The 15,371-nt window shown below is 45.2% G+C and overlaps 1 protein-coding gene across 2 annotated transcripts in view; it reads left to right on the top strand.

Annotated features, from left to right (window-relative positions):
* The window catches only part of A4GALT (alpha 1,4-galactosyltransferase (P1PK blood group)), a 19,947-nt gene extending 5,171 nt beyond the window's left edge, over positions 1 to 14,776 (top strand). For both annotated transcript variants that reach the window (XM_085324468.1, XM_085324469.1), the window contains exon 2: positions 10,279 to 14,776. In XM_085324468.1, coding sequence (XP_085180594.1) covers positions 10,312 to 11,406 — 1,095 coding nt within the window. In that variant the 5' untranslated portion in view covers positions 10,279 to 10,311 and the 3' untranslated portion in view covers positions 11,407 to 14,776. The remainder of the gene's footprint in view (positions 1 to 10,278) is intronic.
* The last annotated feature ends 595 nt before the right edge of the window (positions 14,777 to 15,371 follow it).

Genomic DNA, 15,371 nt, shown 5'->3' with positions numbered 1-15,371 from the left:
GAGGCGGCTGCGGCGGGGGTCCCCGGCGGCCGCGGGGCTGGCGCTGAGGCACCTTGCCGCGCTTGCCGTGGGCTGTCGCGGAGCCGGGGGTGACAGGCCCCACGCGCGCAAGGAGCCGGCCGGCCGGCCGCGGTTCGCGGCTCTCTCTCGGGTGCCTTCTCGGCTTTTTCGTCGCGCAGCGCGGGTAGCGGTTTCCGAAAAGGGGGCTCGCGGAGGAGGCGCGGAGGCGGGAAGGGAGCTGCGCACGGCGCGCCGCGGGGCTCGGCGGAGCGGCCAAGGGCTGAACGCAGCTTGGGAAGGGCGGCTCGGACGCTGGGACCGCGAGCGCAGGTGAACGGCAGCAGCGCGGTGGGAGGAAGCAGAGGGAAGGGTCGGGTGGGATGGAGAAACGTGGACCTCCTCTCCRCTCGCTGCGCTCGGGACCAGCGAGGGGCTGGCTCGGCTGAGAGAGCGGAAACATTGCAGAACTGGTGACAGCGGAGAGCGAAATYGGCTGTCGTGTTCCCGGGCAGATGTGCCATGGAAAAACATAAGAGTTTGGGCAGGGATAAGGTTTGAAGTCTGAGGAGGAAGGATGGAGACTCACAACAGACCAGCAGGATTGCTTACTGTGGCAGAGAGAGGAACACCCCAGCAGAAGAAGTATAAGGAAACATTTTGCAATGATTTAATACTTTTTAACTGTACTGATCTCGAATTATTAACACTGGCAAAAGAAGATGAGTTCAGGAGACCTGGCTAGGAACGAACTACCCCAATTAAATCAACGTCGTTTCCCAATATGAGAGATTGCTCAAAATAGTCTAGATGTTTTCCAGACCTAACTGCCTCTCACTCAAGCTTCAGCTAGAGCTCCGATGGTTTTGTAATGTGCATATGGGTTGGCTGCTCTCAGTAAATACCAGGGAAAACGTTTGGGATGCTTCTCTCCTCTCTAGGAGAGGTTTTGCATTTGTGTGGGTGCAAGAGTGCTAAAGAAACCTCTGGGTTTCCTATGAAGCCTCTACAGGAAGTAGAAGCAGCATGACTAAGAAGTGGTAGGTAAGCACTAGTATTTTTTGCGCTGAAGCAGATAAAATGGTAGTCTTCTGTAGTGTATTTATGGGTGAAGTTAGTTTATGATCCTTCGCTAGCTTACCAATGAGCTATGACCAATGTTCTCCTTCTCCCAGGACTTCCACAGCCTCTGAAGTCATTCCCTGTGTCCATTAGACAGTGGCTTTAATAAAATTTTTCACCCGCAGGGATATCATCAGGCCAAGTCCAGTAGTCATGGACTGTGAAAGCCTTGATGTGCTATTTGGTGCTACCATTGAACTAAAGTGCCACTAAAAAAGTGCAGTCTCTGGGCTGCATGTTCTTGCAGCTCTCTTTGTGCCAACACTCATGCTTGTCTCCGCAGTACTATAAAACAAGTTCTGGGAGCCAAACCAATAAAAGAAAATCAAATCTTTCAAAAGCACGAGCTTTTTGGAAGTCTCTGGGCCCTCTGGGCTGTTCGCTGCAGGGTCAGAGGAGTGTCAAGGCTGAGCCTGAGAAGGAAGAGAATGGGACTGCATACTTTAGCAATACCTAGGTATTGGTTCAGTTTTGATGTGTCATCAAATAATACTTTAATCTGGCAAGAAGCACTTAGAAGGAATTCTATTTCCGTCTTGTTTTTGTTGCATTTAGTATAGAGACAAATCACTGCCTGCGTCTCACAGTTGCCATGTAAAACCACACRGATGTGAATGTTGCACATGCAGAGGTGAGACCAGTTTAGTAGTTTATAGTGTTAAATAAGTCTTCCCATCAGCAYTGTTATGGTTAGGATCAAGTTCCGGTACATGATGGCAGGAGAGATTGGGAACACTCCTGTTTCCTCTTCTGGCAGYTCCTTATTAGATGAGCCTCACTGTGCTATCTTTTGGCTCCCTCAGGGTTGCCCTTTCCATCTTTGTTAAAACTTTGTAGAGCATCTTCTGGCATTGAAATCTTTCTGTGCTCTCATCTGAGGTTGCTTTTTTTTTAAAGGCACTCTTGAGCAAAGGCTTTAAAAAAAACTCTGTTTTGTTGGGTCATTCAAATTCTGCAACAGATTCACAAATCTTATTTTGGATGATGCTTTCATTCAGAAACAAGTGCTATGTTAGCAACTGACCTCTTTGCATGTCTCTGCAGGCTTTTACAATTATCTTAAGCCAGGTAACTCTGCCCAGTAACTTATATGAGGTCTGGTAGAACTTCAGGTTATAGCATTAAGAACTACTCTTCTGGGAGCAAGGGGTTAAGTACAATCATGTCACTAAACCCTCTTTTTTTTTTGATAAAACAGAAAATGCACATACTGTGTATATTTTTTTCCAACTCTTTCCAATATAGTTGCACAAAACATCACACCTGTATCTTGCACAGATGGGAATACCTCCCAGTCTTGAATATATTCATCCTTGCAGTGCTTCTGTCAGATAGGAAGGCACTTCTTCCATATTCACAGGAGGYTGTGTTAGAGACAGAGAAGCAAAAGCCCCAATCCCTGAAGAAAATTAGACTTCACAATGATTTCAAGTTGGAGGTGAGCTTTTATACTTCACTTTAAAGTGATCTGTTCCTTGTCCTATAAAAATCCTGTTACAGAGCAGCAGAATAAACAGAAATCCCTTGAATCTGTATGTGGTGATCTGCAGTTGGATGACCTTTCCTCTCCAGCGTATCTTTAGATTTTAAAAACAAAAAGAGAGAAAGACACTGTCATCCAAAGTGGTAGAAGGAAAACCTGCTATATTTGATAGACTTGAAGTGTTTAACATACTCTGAAGAGCACTATATGTCTTCTCTCGTTAATGCTGCTTAGATGCCCACTTTCATGAGACAGACATTACTGCACAAGGGGACAGGATTTTAGTKGCGTCTTTCTGCAAGATGCAAGATCTTCTCTGCAACCCTTGCATGAGAACTTAGGTAGCAGTGATACAGGGTTCGCCCACTTTCTGACCAAACTTTGTTCTGGCTTACTACTATCTCGGTCTGCTAATATGTGCATGTCCTTTCAGAAAGCTGCTGCTTGTCAAGCCTCTAGTATTTTCATGAGCTGTGAGGGTTAAAATACTGTTTAGACTTAAATTTTATACGCTGTTTCCAGCCCTACTACTTATACAATGAGTGTGTATGGCTTTGTACAAACATGCAGTAATATGAAACTGAACTGAAAGCTGTTGGTGGCAAAGAGCTGTATCAGTTTGCTAGCAGGTCTACTGCTAGCATCTGTCCCTTTTGTCTATTTGTATTTTCCGGGAGCTTTCCCCAGCCAAGTTCCGTATCACCTTTTATTCAGACCATTGACAAGGCTTTGTATGGTCTCTTTTCTGAAAGCCAAAATCTACCAGATATAAAAACTACTCRTCAGTTAAAGATGACGCAAATGCCAAGCTCTACAAAAAGTGTTAGGAAACTTTCCTGACAAAGGGCTGAATAAGACACTTGGATACTATTTTGGGGGAAGGAGAGATACAATTCTGATTACACATTGTCTCTGGGTTCATGATTATGAACATCCCTCTCTATCCAGATCTCTCTGTAATTCCTCTTACTACCCTTTGTGTCACACAGTGATGCCACGTCTTTCCTCACCATGACACGCTCTACGTTGCTCAGTGCTCCCACCAATATGAAATCCTTCACTACRCCATCCCCGAGGGATCTTTATTCAGCATAGTGAAACCCAGCACCTGATGTTGTATGGTGTTAGACCCAAAGAGTGGGTCAGGGAGCTGCAGGGGCCTGTGGTCTCCAGGGCCAGACAGAGGCCTGGGCCAGCGATCCTGGCTCTGCCCATCTCAGTTCCCGAAGCAATCGCCATGGCTGGGCTCAACAGGCTAAGAGGGGAAGGAGCGGAGCAGAGCAATGCTGAGACAGATGCACTGGGTTAGAGAAGTGAAGGGGATAAGGCCACTGACAGCAGCAAGAATGGAGGTTAAAAAGTGAGGGATGTGCTTCAAATCACCACATACCTTTCTGAAGGCAGGTTATAGCTTATTGGCATTTGATCTGTTGTTATACTTTGCAGCTCAAAGTGCTGTCCAGTTGTGCAATGTTTAGAATTGGGGACTTCTTAGTATGTTCTGTTGTTGCACCTGTCACATGCTAGTAAATCTAAACACTTGATTTACCTGTTTGTGAAGTAGGGATAGGAATCTCAGAAAGATACCAGGCTTTAGTACTTTACTCATATTTRTGAAGCTTCCCTAAGACATACTCCAGATCACTTGAGATCCTTGCAAGGACACACAGGCTCTAACTGTTCCGTAAGCAGTCTAAAGACAAGCAACAACTTTTCAAAAAGGTAAGAAAAAAATTAATCTCCCTAGGGCCTTTTGGGTAACCCAGGCATGAGGTCTCCCTGAGCAACGAAGGCTTTGGGGGACAAAGAGAACGTATCCACCAGATGGCCCTTCCTCCCTGCATCCCATGTCCCATGTCTCGCAACTTGGCGGCTGCACGGCAGAGGTGCTGCTTGCACCAGGAGAGGGGAAGATCCCTGCAGGGCTTTAGGGAAACCACAAGTCAGCAATGACTGATTTCACTTCAGCCCTGTATTCATCCGACCGAGCAGTCAGGCCAGTCACAATTTCAGTATTAGGAATCTCTGCTCTTCATCTAGTAACTAAATTCTCCATGTGAATGCTGTGCGCAAAATGGGTAGCATTAAACTAAATTTCTTGAGGAAGTAGATTAGAAGGTGGGGTGTGGGAAAGTCTCTTCTGTAATGCATTCCCATTTTCTAGGCGAAATTGCAATTGTATTTTGAATGCAATATATTCAGGGAGGTTTCGTATGGTCCAGATATGCACTGGTTGGGTGGATGAGAGCTAAGTACAAATAGGACATTCTCCTGAAGTATGCAAAAGTAAACAGAATTAAACGCATTGATTATCTCTTGCTGTTTTGTATGCGCAGTACTAGTAGTTCGGGAAGTCTTAATCGCTGAGAAACTTTAACTTGGATTTAATTGATTTAAAAAGTAAAGGCATTTAAAATACGTTAACTACAGTACCCAATGTCTGCTTTTCAAAGGCCAGCATAATTTCCTCTTAGGCTGTGATCATGTGAATGACTTCTTATGTGTTTGCTTTCACAGAGTGTGTAGCATGGGGGCAGGAACTAACAAACACASCTGCAAACATGAGGCTGTAGGCCCACTTTGCGCTGTAGGCTGCCTTATCCCAGTATATTTCTAGAGGCCAGTCTTGACCACAACTCTCTGCAGCACAAAGTTCACAAAGTTATCTGTTCTTGGCAAATGTGCTAAATTTTAAACAGCAAAAGAACAAAAGCTGGAAGGACGGTGCAGAGCAGTGTTAGGCCCTTGGACTGAATGACATTGCTTTGACACTGCACACAGACCACATGTTTGGTTTTTTTCTTACTTTGTTTTTGATGAAAGCTTTGTAAGCCTTAGTTTTCCTTTGCATATGAAAGGAAGGAAATGTATTTCTGTAGCTGCTCTGAAGTATAGTGCCTGAGACCAGATTTACATAAACCTTCAGCAGCTCCTTTTCGTTATACTTAAGGATGCCTTAACAGGAAAGTACAGTGAATCACACCTGATGCTTATTCTAAATTCCCTTAGCTCCAGATTCAAGCTTGATATATTTAGGGGCACCAAATGTTAGTTAAAGGCCTACCATGACAGTTCTTCTTTGATACTAGTTTGAGATTTTATTCTTTCATAGGCTTTATTCTTGTGGCTTCTCTTTCCAGCTCCTTTTGGAGGTAAAGATAGAGGTGTGTCCCCTGAAAACTTGTCAGGGCTTTCAAAGGAAAAGCAAAGCAACACCTAAAACCTATAAGTGGRAAGAAATGGAATTATGGATTTGGCTAGCTGCTAAGTTATCTTGCACTGCCCCAAGTAAAGTCTTAAAGCACCTCTTTCTGCCCAGGTCAGGAAACTCCCTTGCTCAGTACTTATTAAAACTGTCTTTGCTCTTTAGTCACAAAAGACCTCTGAACTCAAAGCAAAAGTGAATTTTAAGCAAATGCACATTTGCTTCCATTGGTTTGACAATCACAGCAGTGCTTATGGTAATTTCCTTTTGCTTGTTTTATCTATGGGAATTACTAGATGGGACAGCACTATCAGACATCTTCTTTCCTAAATACCTAAATCCTTCGCTTGTCCAAAGATTTATAGTATAGTTGAGCTGGTTGCTCAGCTAGCACAAAAACTTTGCTTTTACTTCATAGGGTGAATTTTCTACCTTAGATTCCCTGAATTAATTCGTGTTTTGGTGGAAATTTCGTCTTAGTTTGGTTTAGCTGCAACACAAAATTTTGCTCTTGAGCGAAGGGGGTACAAATGGGATGGCAGTGCTGGAAGGTGTCCTTACTCTCCTGCTTGCCTGCTAGAGGGTCAGATATTGATCTGGCATGTGCTAAGGATATATTTAGAGTATTCTGACGACAGGCTGGAGCAAATTATTAAATGAGTTCTCTGTAAAATGAAGTCATCAATAAACTGACAAAAAGTCCTTTGCATTGCAAGTATGTACATGACAAAGTATCACTCAGTCTTTCATTTTCTTTACTTGTTTAAAGAATTTCCATTGTACAGGGAGCATCTGGAAGCAGATGTTACCACCATGAGAAAAAAATACATGGGTAAAGAGTCTCACAGGGGGTCAGTAAACTTGATCATCTAACTTGTTTTAAAATATGACTGGTTTTGTTTGCACTAGGTAGTGAAGGACTGTTCAACAGCTGATATTCTAAAATGCCTTATTAGCACATTTCTCCTGTGTGGAAAGAAAAATAATAAAGCGAGGGACTTGCCTGTACTTGAACATTGCACTGTATGCTGTACTGGGCGTAAGTGGTAGGGTTCCAGGAGCAGTGTGCTGCAGAAGCACCCTGTGTAGGAGAAGGTCATGAACTGCCAGTTCCCGCCTGCTCTGAAACGGATGAAAGCAACCCATTGCGTGCCAAAACTTCAGCCAGAGGAGCATATGGTGCCTCTGCTCAAACATATTTAAGAAAGAGCAGTAGCCACTAGGGAGATRGGAGACACAAAAAGGAGACATATGAGAGGAGACACAAAAGGACTATATGGGAGGACACACGTGAAGACATGAGAAAGGAGACATGAGCCAGGAGACACAAAAGGACATGAGGAGATAGGCAAGGACACAGAAAAGGAGACATGTTGAGGGGATACATGTGAAGAGACACATTTGGAGAAAAGGGGGGAAGCAGAGAAGGAACATAGAAGGGACGTTGTTAGGGACGTAGTTGGAGACACACACTTGGCAGGAGTTGCTCAGCRCCAGAAGGTATAACTCTGAGGGACTGTGGCCACGGGCCACCTATGCCAGGGTGGGGACATCCCTGAAGGACTATGACTCATGCTGGAGCAGGGGCACCCCTGAGGGACTGCAGGCTGTGGGTGACCCGTGCTGGAGCAGGGACACCCGTGGGGGATTGCAGCCCCTGGAGAGGCCACAGTGGAGCAGGTAGAGCCCTGAAGAGCCTGCAGCCTGTGGAGGAGCCTGTGCTGGAGCAAAGGAGCAGTAAGAAACAAGGAGCAGTGGAAGAAATGAGAAGTAAGTGCGTGCAGAAAGAAACCATTACTCACTGACCTCCACCTCCTGTGCCAGCAGTCACCTCTCCAAAGGAAATGGGAGGGACTGTGTGTAACACCGTGACAAACACAAAGGGAGCTGAGACTAGGAAGGAGGAGGAGAGGTGTTGGACTGAAGTTAAGCTTGAGGAAGAGGGAGGACTGGTGTTTTCCTAAGAGTTTGTTTAATGGTTTGTCTTTTTTTTTTTTTTTTCTCAATACCTAAATCAATAATTAAAAATTAATGGTAACTGGCAATAAAATAGGTGGAATTCCCCAAGTCAAGACTGTTCTGTCCTTACAGCACGGTCATTATGCTTTGACAAACATTTAGTTTTAGCCAGTACACAGCCAAACAGTACAAACCCCATGTGGATATAATCTTCTGGGTAGAATTTCCCTTCTCCATATGTGAGGGCAGTAACTGGCATACTCTGTGCCTGCACTGTGGCATTTTGCAAAGTACAGCTTTCTGGAGAAGGGCCAGAGCTGGCCAGTTGCAGGTATGATGAGCTTTGAACAGCAAGGTTGTGTGGGCAAAAGCTCTAGCACAGAAGCACTCACAGATGCTAGTGAAGTGCTGTTTCTGCAGGATGGAGCTGTGTAGCTGCCTCTTCCCCCAATCCCAAGCTCCTTCCTGGTGCAAACTATAACTATCCCAAATGCCCCAGGCATGATGTGGTGAAAAATCTCCCTCCCTCTCTCACTTGCTCCTCTTCTTTACAAGCATAAGTAAAGTCATAGAAAAGAGAGAGAATAGGACAGGAGATGGCAGGGTCTTGCCATTTCTTTCAACAACATGGAAAGGAAGCAAGCTGTCCTTTGACGATCTCAAGGAAAGTGAAGGGTACAGAGCAGAAGGGGAGCTCATTGCAGTATGACTGGTCCCAAGTGCTCCGTGGATGCAGTATCCTCCCTGGCGCTACCAGGTGGATGGTGTGTCATTTCCTACAGGTAGAGTTCAGAAGATGTGTTGAAAGGTCACAGGATTAAAGGCATGGCTTTTGTTCAAATGGAGGAAGAATTGACAGATGAACCTCAAAAGACTTCTTTTCTTCCCACTGAAATATGATTAATCTAAAATGGAAAATTCTGTTCTGTTATTAAGCTGACCTGTAGCTCTCTGTAGCAGGCATAATGTAGCTCTCTATTACACTCTGTACATTTTTAGTTTGTCTCATAAAACTCTCCTAGTTTTACTGTTGGAGTATATTGATTTTATTTCTTTTAAATTCTGCAAAATTTTACCACAAGGGAAATAGGGGTTAAGGCAAGGAAGACATTAAAATGTTTTGCATCTCTCAGATAATTTCATATCAATTCTTTTTTTCTTTAGAGAGTATATTCTTTGTGAAACTTTACTGATTTTCATTATTAAAAGCCTAGCACCACTTAGACTATCCAAGCTCTGAGGAAGGCATTGGCGCATCAGTCACAGCTCCCTTYAATTAGACTGTGCATTGCAGGAGCTTGGTACACCTTATTTCAGGCTGTTACAGAGCAGTTGGACTTTCTGGAAGCTAAATTCAGCTCTGCTCTTCCATCTGCTGCAACATATCTCTTTATGGTAAATCTACACTTTAGACTTCAGGGAACTAAACTTGGTGGCTGGCCAGAACATTCAAAGTAGGCTTGTAAAAGCAGAAATAGCACTGTGAATCCCAGCTTGACTGCCTGATAGGAGGRTATATAGGCATCCGCCTACACTCGAGCACTGGAGAAGGCTGGTTCTGTGGGTGGAATGGGTGGGCAAGCGGGAGTATGTCTCTCTTAAGGACCAAAGCACTRCTGTGCTGAAGGATTAACAATCATAATGTTTGATTCTTTTTCACAAAGTGTGGTTTTAAATGGTGAAAGAAGGAAAAATAGACTTTCTCAGGGAAGGAAAGTGTTAAGTATTTTAAGCATAGGAGCCTAAGTATAAAATTTAGAGCGCTGGCAGGAACCAAGGTGCAGTGTGAAGTAACATAGTAAACACTGTCACATTGTGGAGCTTTGTAGCAAAACATGGGACACAGAATAGTTACCAAGGAATAAATGGAAGGGAAAGAAATGCCATCTTGTGATTGTAGGAGCTAAGGCCTCTTGACAGGAAGAGAGGGCAGCACTGGTGTTTTAGTTGAGCATTCAGTTCTCGGGAAGGGTGGGTGGGTCTCCCACTGGGGACACAAATGTCTCGAAAGAAGCTGTTCCATGCGTTGTCGTGTGCCAAAGGTCTAAGGCCGTTAGTGTGACAGCAAACTGGAGGACAAAGAAGAATCCTAATTCATTGTCTCTAGGATTATTCTTGTATATGTGTCTGATTTGAAAATAATGGCCTGATGAAGGTAAAATGGAACAAATGCTATATTTGCTAACAAATGGTAAGCACTGTAAACATTCATTCAGGGAACTGAGAGTCACTCTTGTTTGTGATAAACAGGAGAGGCTTGTCCCTTTTTTATGTTTGAAGGAGAGCAATCTGAATGTGGGCTGTGGTTTCTGATGAGGGCCTGCAGGCCCTGTGACAAGATGGAGAAGCCAGGAGACTGCTTTAAAAATGACCGAAGGGGATGATTGAAGCATAACTGAGATTAGGGGAAGTGAGGAGAGTTCAGCATGTGGTTCTGCCGGAGTCCTGACCTGTGGCTAGTGGTGTGTTGCCTTGCCTGTCAATGTCTTTTTTTTTCTTTCCTCCTCTTCAGATTACAACACCTGTCTTGGGAAAGCGGGGTCCAATGGGAGCAAGGATGCTCAGGATGTCCAGCTGTCTGCTAAAACTGACCAGAGTGATGCTGAACCACAGGCTTGGGGCCCTGTTTATCATCGCCTTTAAGTTCTTGTCCTTTGCCTCCATCCTGTTGTATTGGAGAATCACAGAGGACCCGAAGGGCAGAGGCCAGGTCTACAGCTTGCCTGTTGAGATCCACTGTGCTCGCTCTGTGCCATCTCCTCCCCGTGCTGCTGCTGGTGGGCCCCCTCCTCCCCCAGGAGACGTGTTTTTTGTGGAGACCTCAGAGCGAACCAACCCAAATTACCTGTTCATGTGCTCTGTGGAATCAGCAGCCCGGACACACCCTGGGACGAGGGTTGTGGTGCTCATGAAAGGCTTGGCAAACAGAAATGCCTCACTACCCAACCACTGGGGCTTCTCGTTACTGAGCTGCTTCCCCAATGTGGAAATTCGGCCCCTGGACTTGCAGGAGCTTTTCTCTGGGACACCCCTTGCAGAATGGTATTTGCAGGCTCAGCAGCGCTGGGAGCCTTATTTCTTACCCATCCTGTCTGATGCCTGCAGAATTGCCATCATGTGGAAATTTGGTGGCATCTACCTGGACACAGACTTCATTGTGCTTAAGAACTTAAAGAACCTCACCAATGTGCTTGGTACCCAGTCCAAGTATGTGCTAAATGGAGCCTTCTTGTCCTTTAAGCCCAAGCACAAGTTCATGGAGCTTTGCATGCAGGACTTTGTGGAGAACTACAACAGCTGGATCTGGGGTCATCAGGGTCCACAGCTCCTAACCCGTGTCTTCAAGAAGTGGTGCTCCATCAGGAGTCTTAGGAGCAGCAGGAGCTGCAAAGGGGTGAGTGCTCTGCCCCGGGAGGCTTTTTATCCCATCCGATGGCAGGACTGGAAGAAGTACTTCGAAGTGGTCAGCTCCTCAGAGCTTCATCACCTCTTCAAGAACACCTATGCAGTGCATGTATGGAACAAAAAGAGCCAAGGGACAAGGCTAGAGATCACATCCAAGGCTTTGCTGGCTCAGCTACATTCTCATTTCTGCCCTGCCACATACGGTATCATGAAGAAGGATGCTGGACAGCCGTGACTCAAGGATCAGCTAAGGGCCATCATCTTGGAGCCCCAAACCTCCAGCTGTTCCAGCACAAATGAACCTTCTTGTGAAGAGAGGCAATGGGAATTGAGAATAAAAGCCATTTGCATGGGGCAAAGGTGGAGCCCATAGTTTCAACCAACATATGTGCCGCTCTTTGTCTTGACTTTAACTGTGTGGTGGCAACATTTTGTTTCTGCGCAGGACCTTTCTGCTGCTCTGCTTGCTCAGATAAAAAGGTTTCAAGAGGGTAGTGAGGCCTGTGCCACTTGTGGCAGTCTCCATCAGCCCCTTTCTGTAGCTGTTAAACCTGGAAGGAGCCTTTGCAGAAATGCTCATCTCAGCCTTCGTCACTGTTAGCTTTCAGGACTTCTCAAGTGCAGTCCTCAAAGCAGTAAAGCGGTGGGAGAGAAGAGAACAGGTGCTAAAGAGGGAGTTAAAGGTGTGCTGGAGAAGATGGTCTGAGAAAAATGAGTGAGAAGATGGAGAAGAATGAAAGGGGAAGTGGCTTCAGTTCCCTTCCCTGAAGACTGTTTCGTGGAGGGGAATTCCTCATGCCCTGTTTGAGCAGGGTGCAGGATGCCAGAGCCTCTGCTTAGTGTTGTAGCTGTAAAGACCTGCTTGGGAATTTGAAATGTATCAGAACTTGAGGACTGGCCAGCTCATCAGTCTGCAGGAGCTTATGGACAGCAGTGTTTTATTTTGTAGTGGTAGTGAATTAACAATCTGCAGTGGGCAGGAGAGCTCGTCCAAATCGCACCTCAAATTGCACCCAACACAGAGTTGAACTCTGTTTTACACTGACTTTGTCTGTATAACCAAATGCCCATAACTATGTCTAAGCTGCACCAGAACTTTCAGCACTTGGACTGATCCCAGRGGGATGAGATGAGAATACTTCCAAGTATCTGCAAGGATACCAAAAGCTTGGTAGGGAACCTGTACTATCTAAATTCAAGTTCAGGAGCTGAGTTGTTTATGGAGGACCTTTTCAAGTAGCCTGGAACACTCCTGCAATTCACTGTCCAGGAGTACAAATCTCTCCTGGAAGTTCTTGAGAAATGCAGTGGAAAGCTTTATTCTTTTTCCTCAACTATATTCCTGAACTATGATGGAGAAAGTTAACTCATCTCTCTTAGGGTCCTCTTGTGCCTTTGGGGTTCCCACTGCAAAGGCGAGTTTGTTGGACAAACCGTGGGAGAAACTCTCTCCCTTCCTTTGGTGCCCAAAGGGATGTATTGATGCTCTTACAGTTCTTTGTTTGAAAATGATGAAGAAAGAGCAGTGAGAAGTGAGAGTAAGGCCAACATTGTACCCCTCCTTGATCTAAGGGGGATCACTGGGGAACATGAGCTTGGCACTGTGATGGGGTTGACATGGATGAGCAGAGCATAAGCCATCCCCTCTCCTACACTACTCAGAAATGATAATCTCACTGTAAAATCTTTTCTGCCTTTACTGTATGAGTCTTCGCACTCCTAGGAACAGCAGTTGGATGGTCCAATTGCCTCTTTGATGACCAGGCATTGGTCAGATCTCCAGTGTCATCTGATTCTGAAGCGAGAGCTCTTTCAGTGGTGCTTCCTGCAAGTCCTCCAAGTGTAACAGATTATTTCTAGGACTGCAGTTCTCTCAGGCTTGTTTCCCTCTCTGTTCTGCTTCCCATCAAATATAAGCAATGGGAGTTTTGCTCAGCTTAGTCAAGCCAACGTGCAAAAAAGTAGACAACAGTGCATGCAAAGACAGAATTTCTCTATGTATCTCAGGTTTATTTGCCTCTTCTTAGATGACAAAAATGAGAAAGCCAGATCATCTGTCCCTTTTAGAAAACAGTTCCCTTTCTCCCAGGGGACAGGGCTGTGGGTGCTTAGGAGAGCTTGCACCTTTTGGATTTTTTTTGTAAATTAAGCTATCTGGTGTTGGCTGAAGGCCAATGCTGCTTTGATTGAAAGTTATCCACCTGTAAGTTGTGCAGGGCATGCACTCGGGGCACAAGCAGCTACCTTGGAATGGGGAAGGTGCTGGAAACCACTCTTCCTCCTGCCCCCACTCACCTGCACCACATAYATGCACATATGTAGTGCTTCCTCTTAGTTCTGCCTCGCTTTATGCGGCATCCTGGAGATATATGGGATCTTGAACATCTGCAGCTCTCCCAAAACTGAGTGTCTTTAAGAACCAAGACTTTGTGGGGAAACTGCAAATCTTCCTGACCTTCTAAGTGTGCTTCACCACATCAAGTGGTAAAAATGGATCCTATTTTCACTGTCTGTTTTGCTGCTGGTACTCTCTGCTTTTTTGACTGCTTTCTTTAGAAGCAGCTGCAAAACTGTCAGCCATGATCCAGTGTGTAGTCAATAGGAGATGGTATACCTTACTGCTGGTTCCTTCTGTTTTGGGACTTACGCTGGCTAAACAACAGAAATTTTGGCAAGCCAGGAACCCCTACCAAGGACAGTAAAGTAAAGGTTGCTGATTGTAAAGGCATAATAACAGAAAACTTTACTTTGGCAATACCATAAACTGATTACAGAAGTGTTTGGCAATGAATATCTGGCTTGATATACACTACTTATTCTAAGAAAGTGCCTTTTTGCATATGTGTAGTGGTTTCTTTTTGTTTTCGTTTATTTGTTTTTCCTGAAGAGTTAATGCTCAGAGGTTTGACAAGGAGAGGATTGAACCAAAGCAGCCTGTGGCCTTTTTCCCTTTGCCTTGTGAGAGAAAAATAAACGCTGTTTTTACTATTTCTTCTTTCTACCAAGATGTTCCATTTTGTTCTGCGAGGCGTTGGTGGCAGCTTTTAACAATCTGTTAGTTATTATGCAGAAAAGTGTTGTTGAGTTGTGTCCTCAAATGACTTAGTAAAATTAGGAGTGTGGAAAGAACTTGGGGTGAGTTTGACATAAGCACATGTGGAAGAAAGGCTCTGGGGACCCTGGCTACCATGCTATCTTTGGGACTTGGAGGATGATGTAGGGGAAAGCACAGTTCTGGTTTCTAGTCCAACCAGGTATCACCTCATCCGTCACAAGCAGTAGTCTATCTGAAGTAAGCCATTTTGACCTTGCTTAGAAGATTTGGATGTTGTGGAATAAATAGGCAGCTCCTGGAGCTTCCCTGAGTAGTGAAGTGCCTGTGCTCTTGTAGACCTAAGAGTGGAAAACTTTTGCTGCTACTATCTTTTCTTCTGCCTGCCTTTTTTAGCCTTATCTAAAAGCCCTGAAGTCCAGAGAAGTATTCTGAGAGGTTGTGAAAGGACTAGTGGGCTCTGGTGTACAGAGGAGTTTTCTTGTGACCCCTTGAGTCAAGAACTAGCTTCCCCTGGAGGTGTACAATATTAAATTATTTTTACAACCACTAACTGCCTGTGCTCTCTTTATTGCTGACATGAAGTCAAGGACAGTGGGAAGTGGTGAGAAGGTGCAAGCTGTTTCTTGCCCTGTCTCCTGTGCCCTTGAGCTCATGAAGATGAGCTGGGACCCAGGTCACATTTGGGACCCTGAACCCATGGCAACAAGAGAAGCTGAGGGTTGGGTTGGAGAAGTGGAGTAGGACAGTGCCACAGAGGAGGAGTAAGGAATGTTCAAAAATGTCATCCTGGACCTCGTCTTCTGGGAAGAGACCAAATGATGATTGCATTCCCTGTGCAGGCTGAGAGCACTGCTGTGCCATGGCAAGCTCTCAAACGGGCAGTAAGAAGTAATGCTCTGGTGGGCTCCTTTTCCTCTTCTTTCTTTGTTCCCCAAAATGTGTAGTCCCAAGCAGGCTGTCGTATAAAGTAGGTTACAAGCCCTTATCAAGGGAAGGTGCAGCTGACTGCCCTCATCACATAAGTGCTGGGAGCTGAGGTTGAACTGAGGCTGGTTTGTCCTCAGGAGGGAAAAGGAAAGACCCAGCTCTCCACACGCTCTGTTTGGAAATGCCATTTGAGAACACTTGCATTCTGTTCTTTCATT

This window comes from Rhea americana, unplaced genomic scaffold (genome assembly GCF_003343005.1).
Source record: "Rhea americana isolate MKP2758 unplaced genomic scaffold, rheAme1 scaffold_91, whole genome shotgun sequence".
In the NCBI taxonomy this organism is placed as follows: Eukaryota; Metazoa; Chordata; class Aves; order Rheiformes; family Rheidae; genus Rhea; species Rhea americana.
Note: the sequence above shows the minus strand (reverse complement) of the source record. Positions and strands in the feature narration are given on the sequence as shown.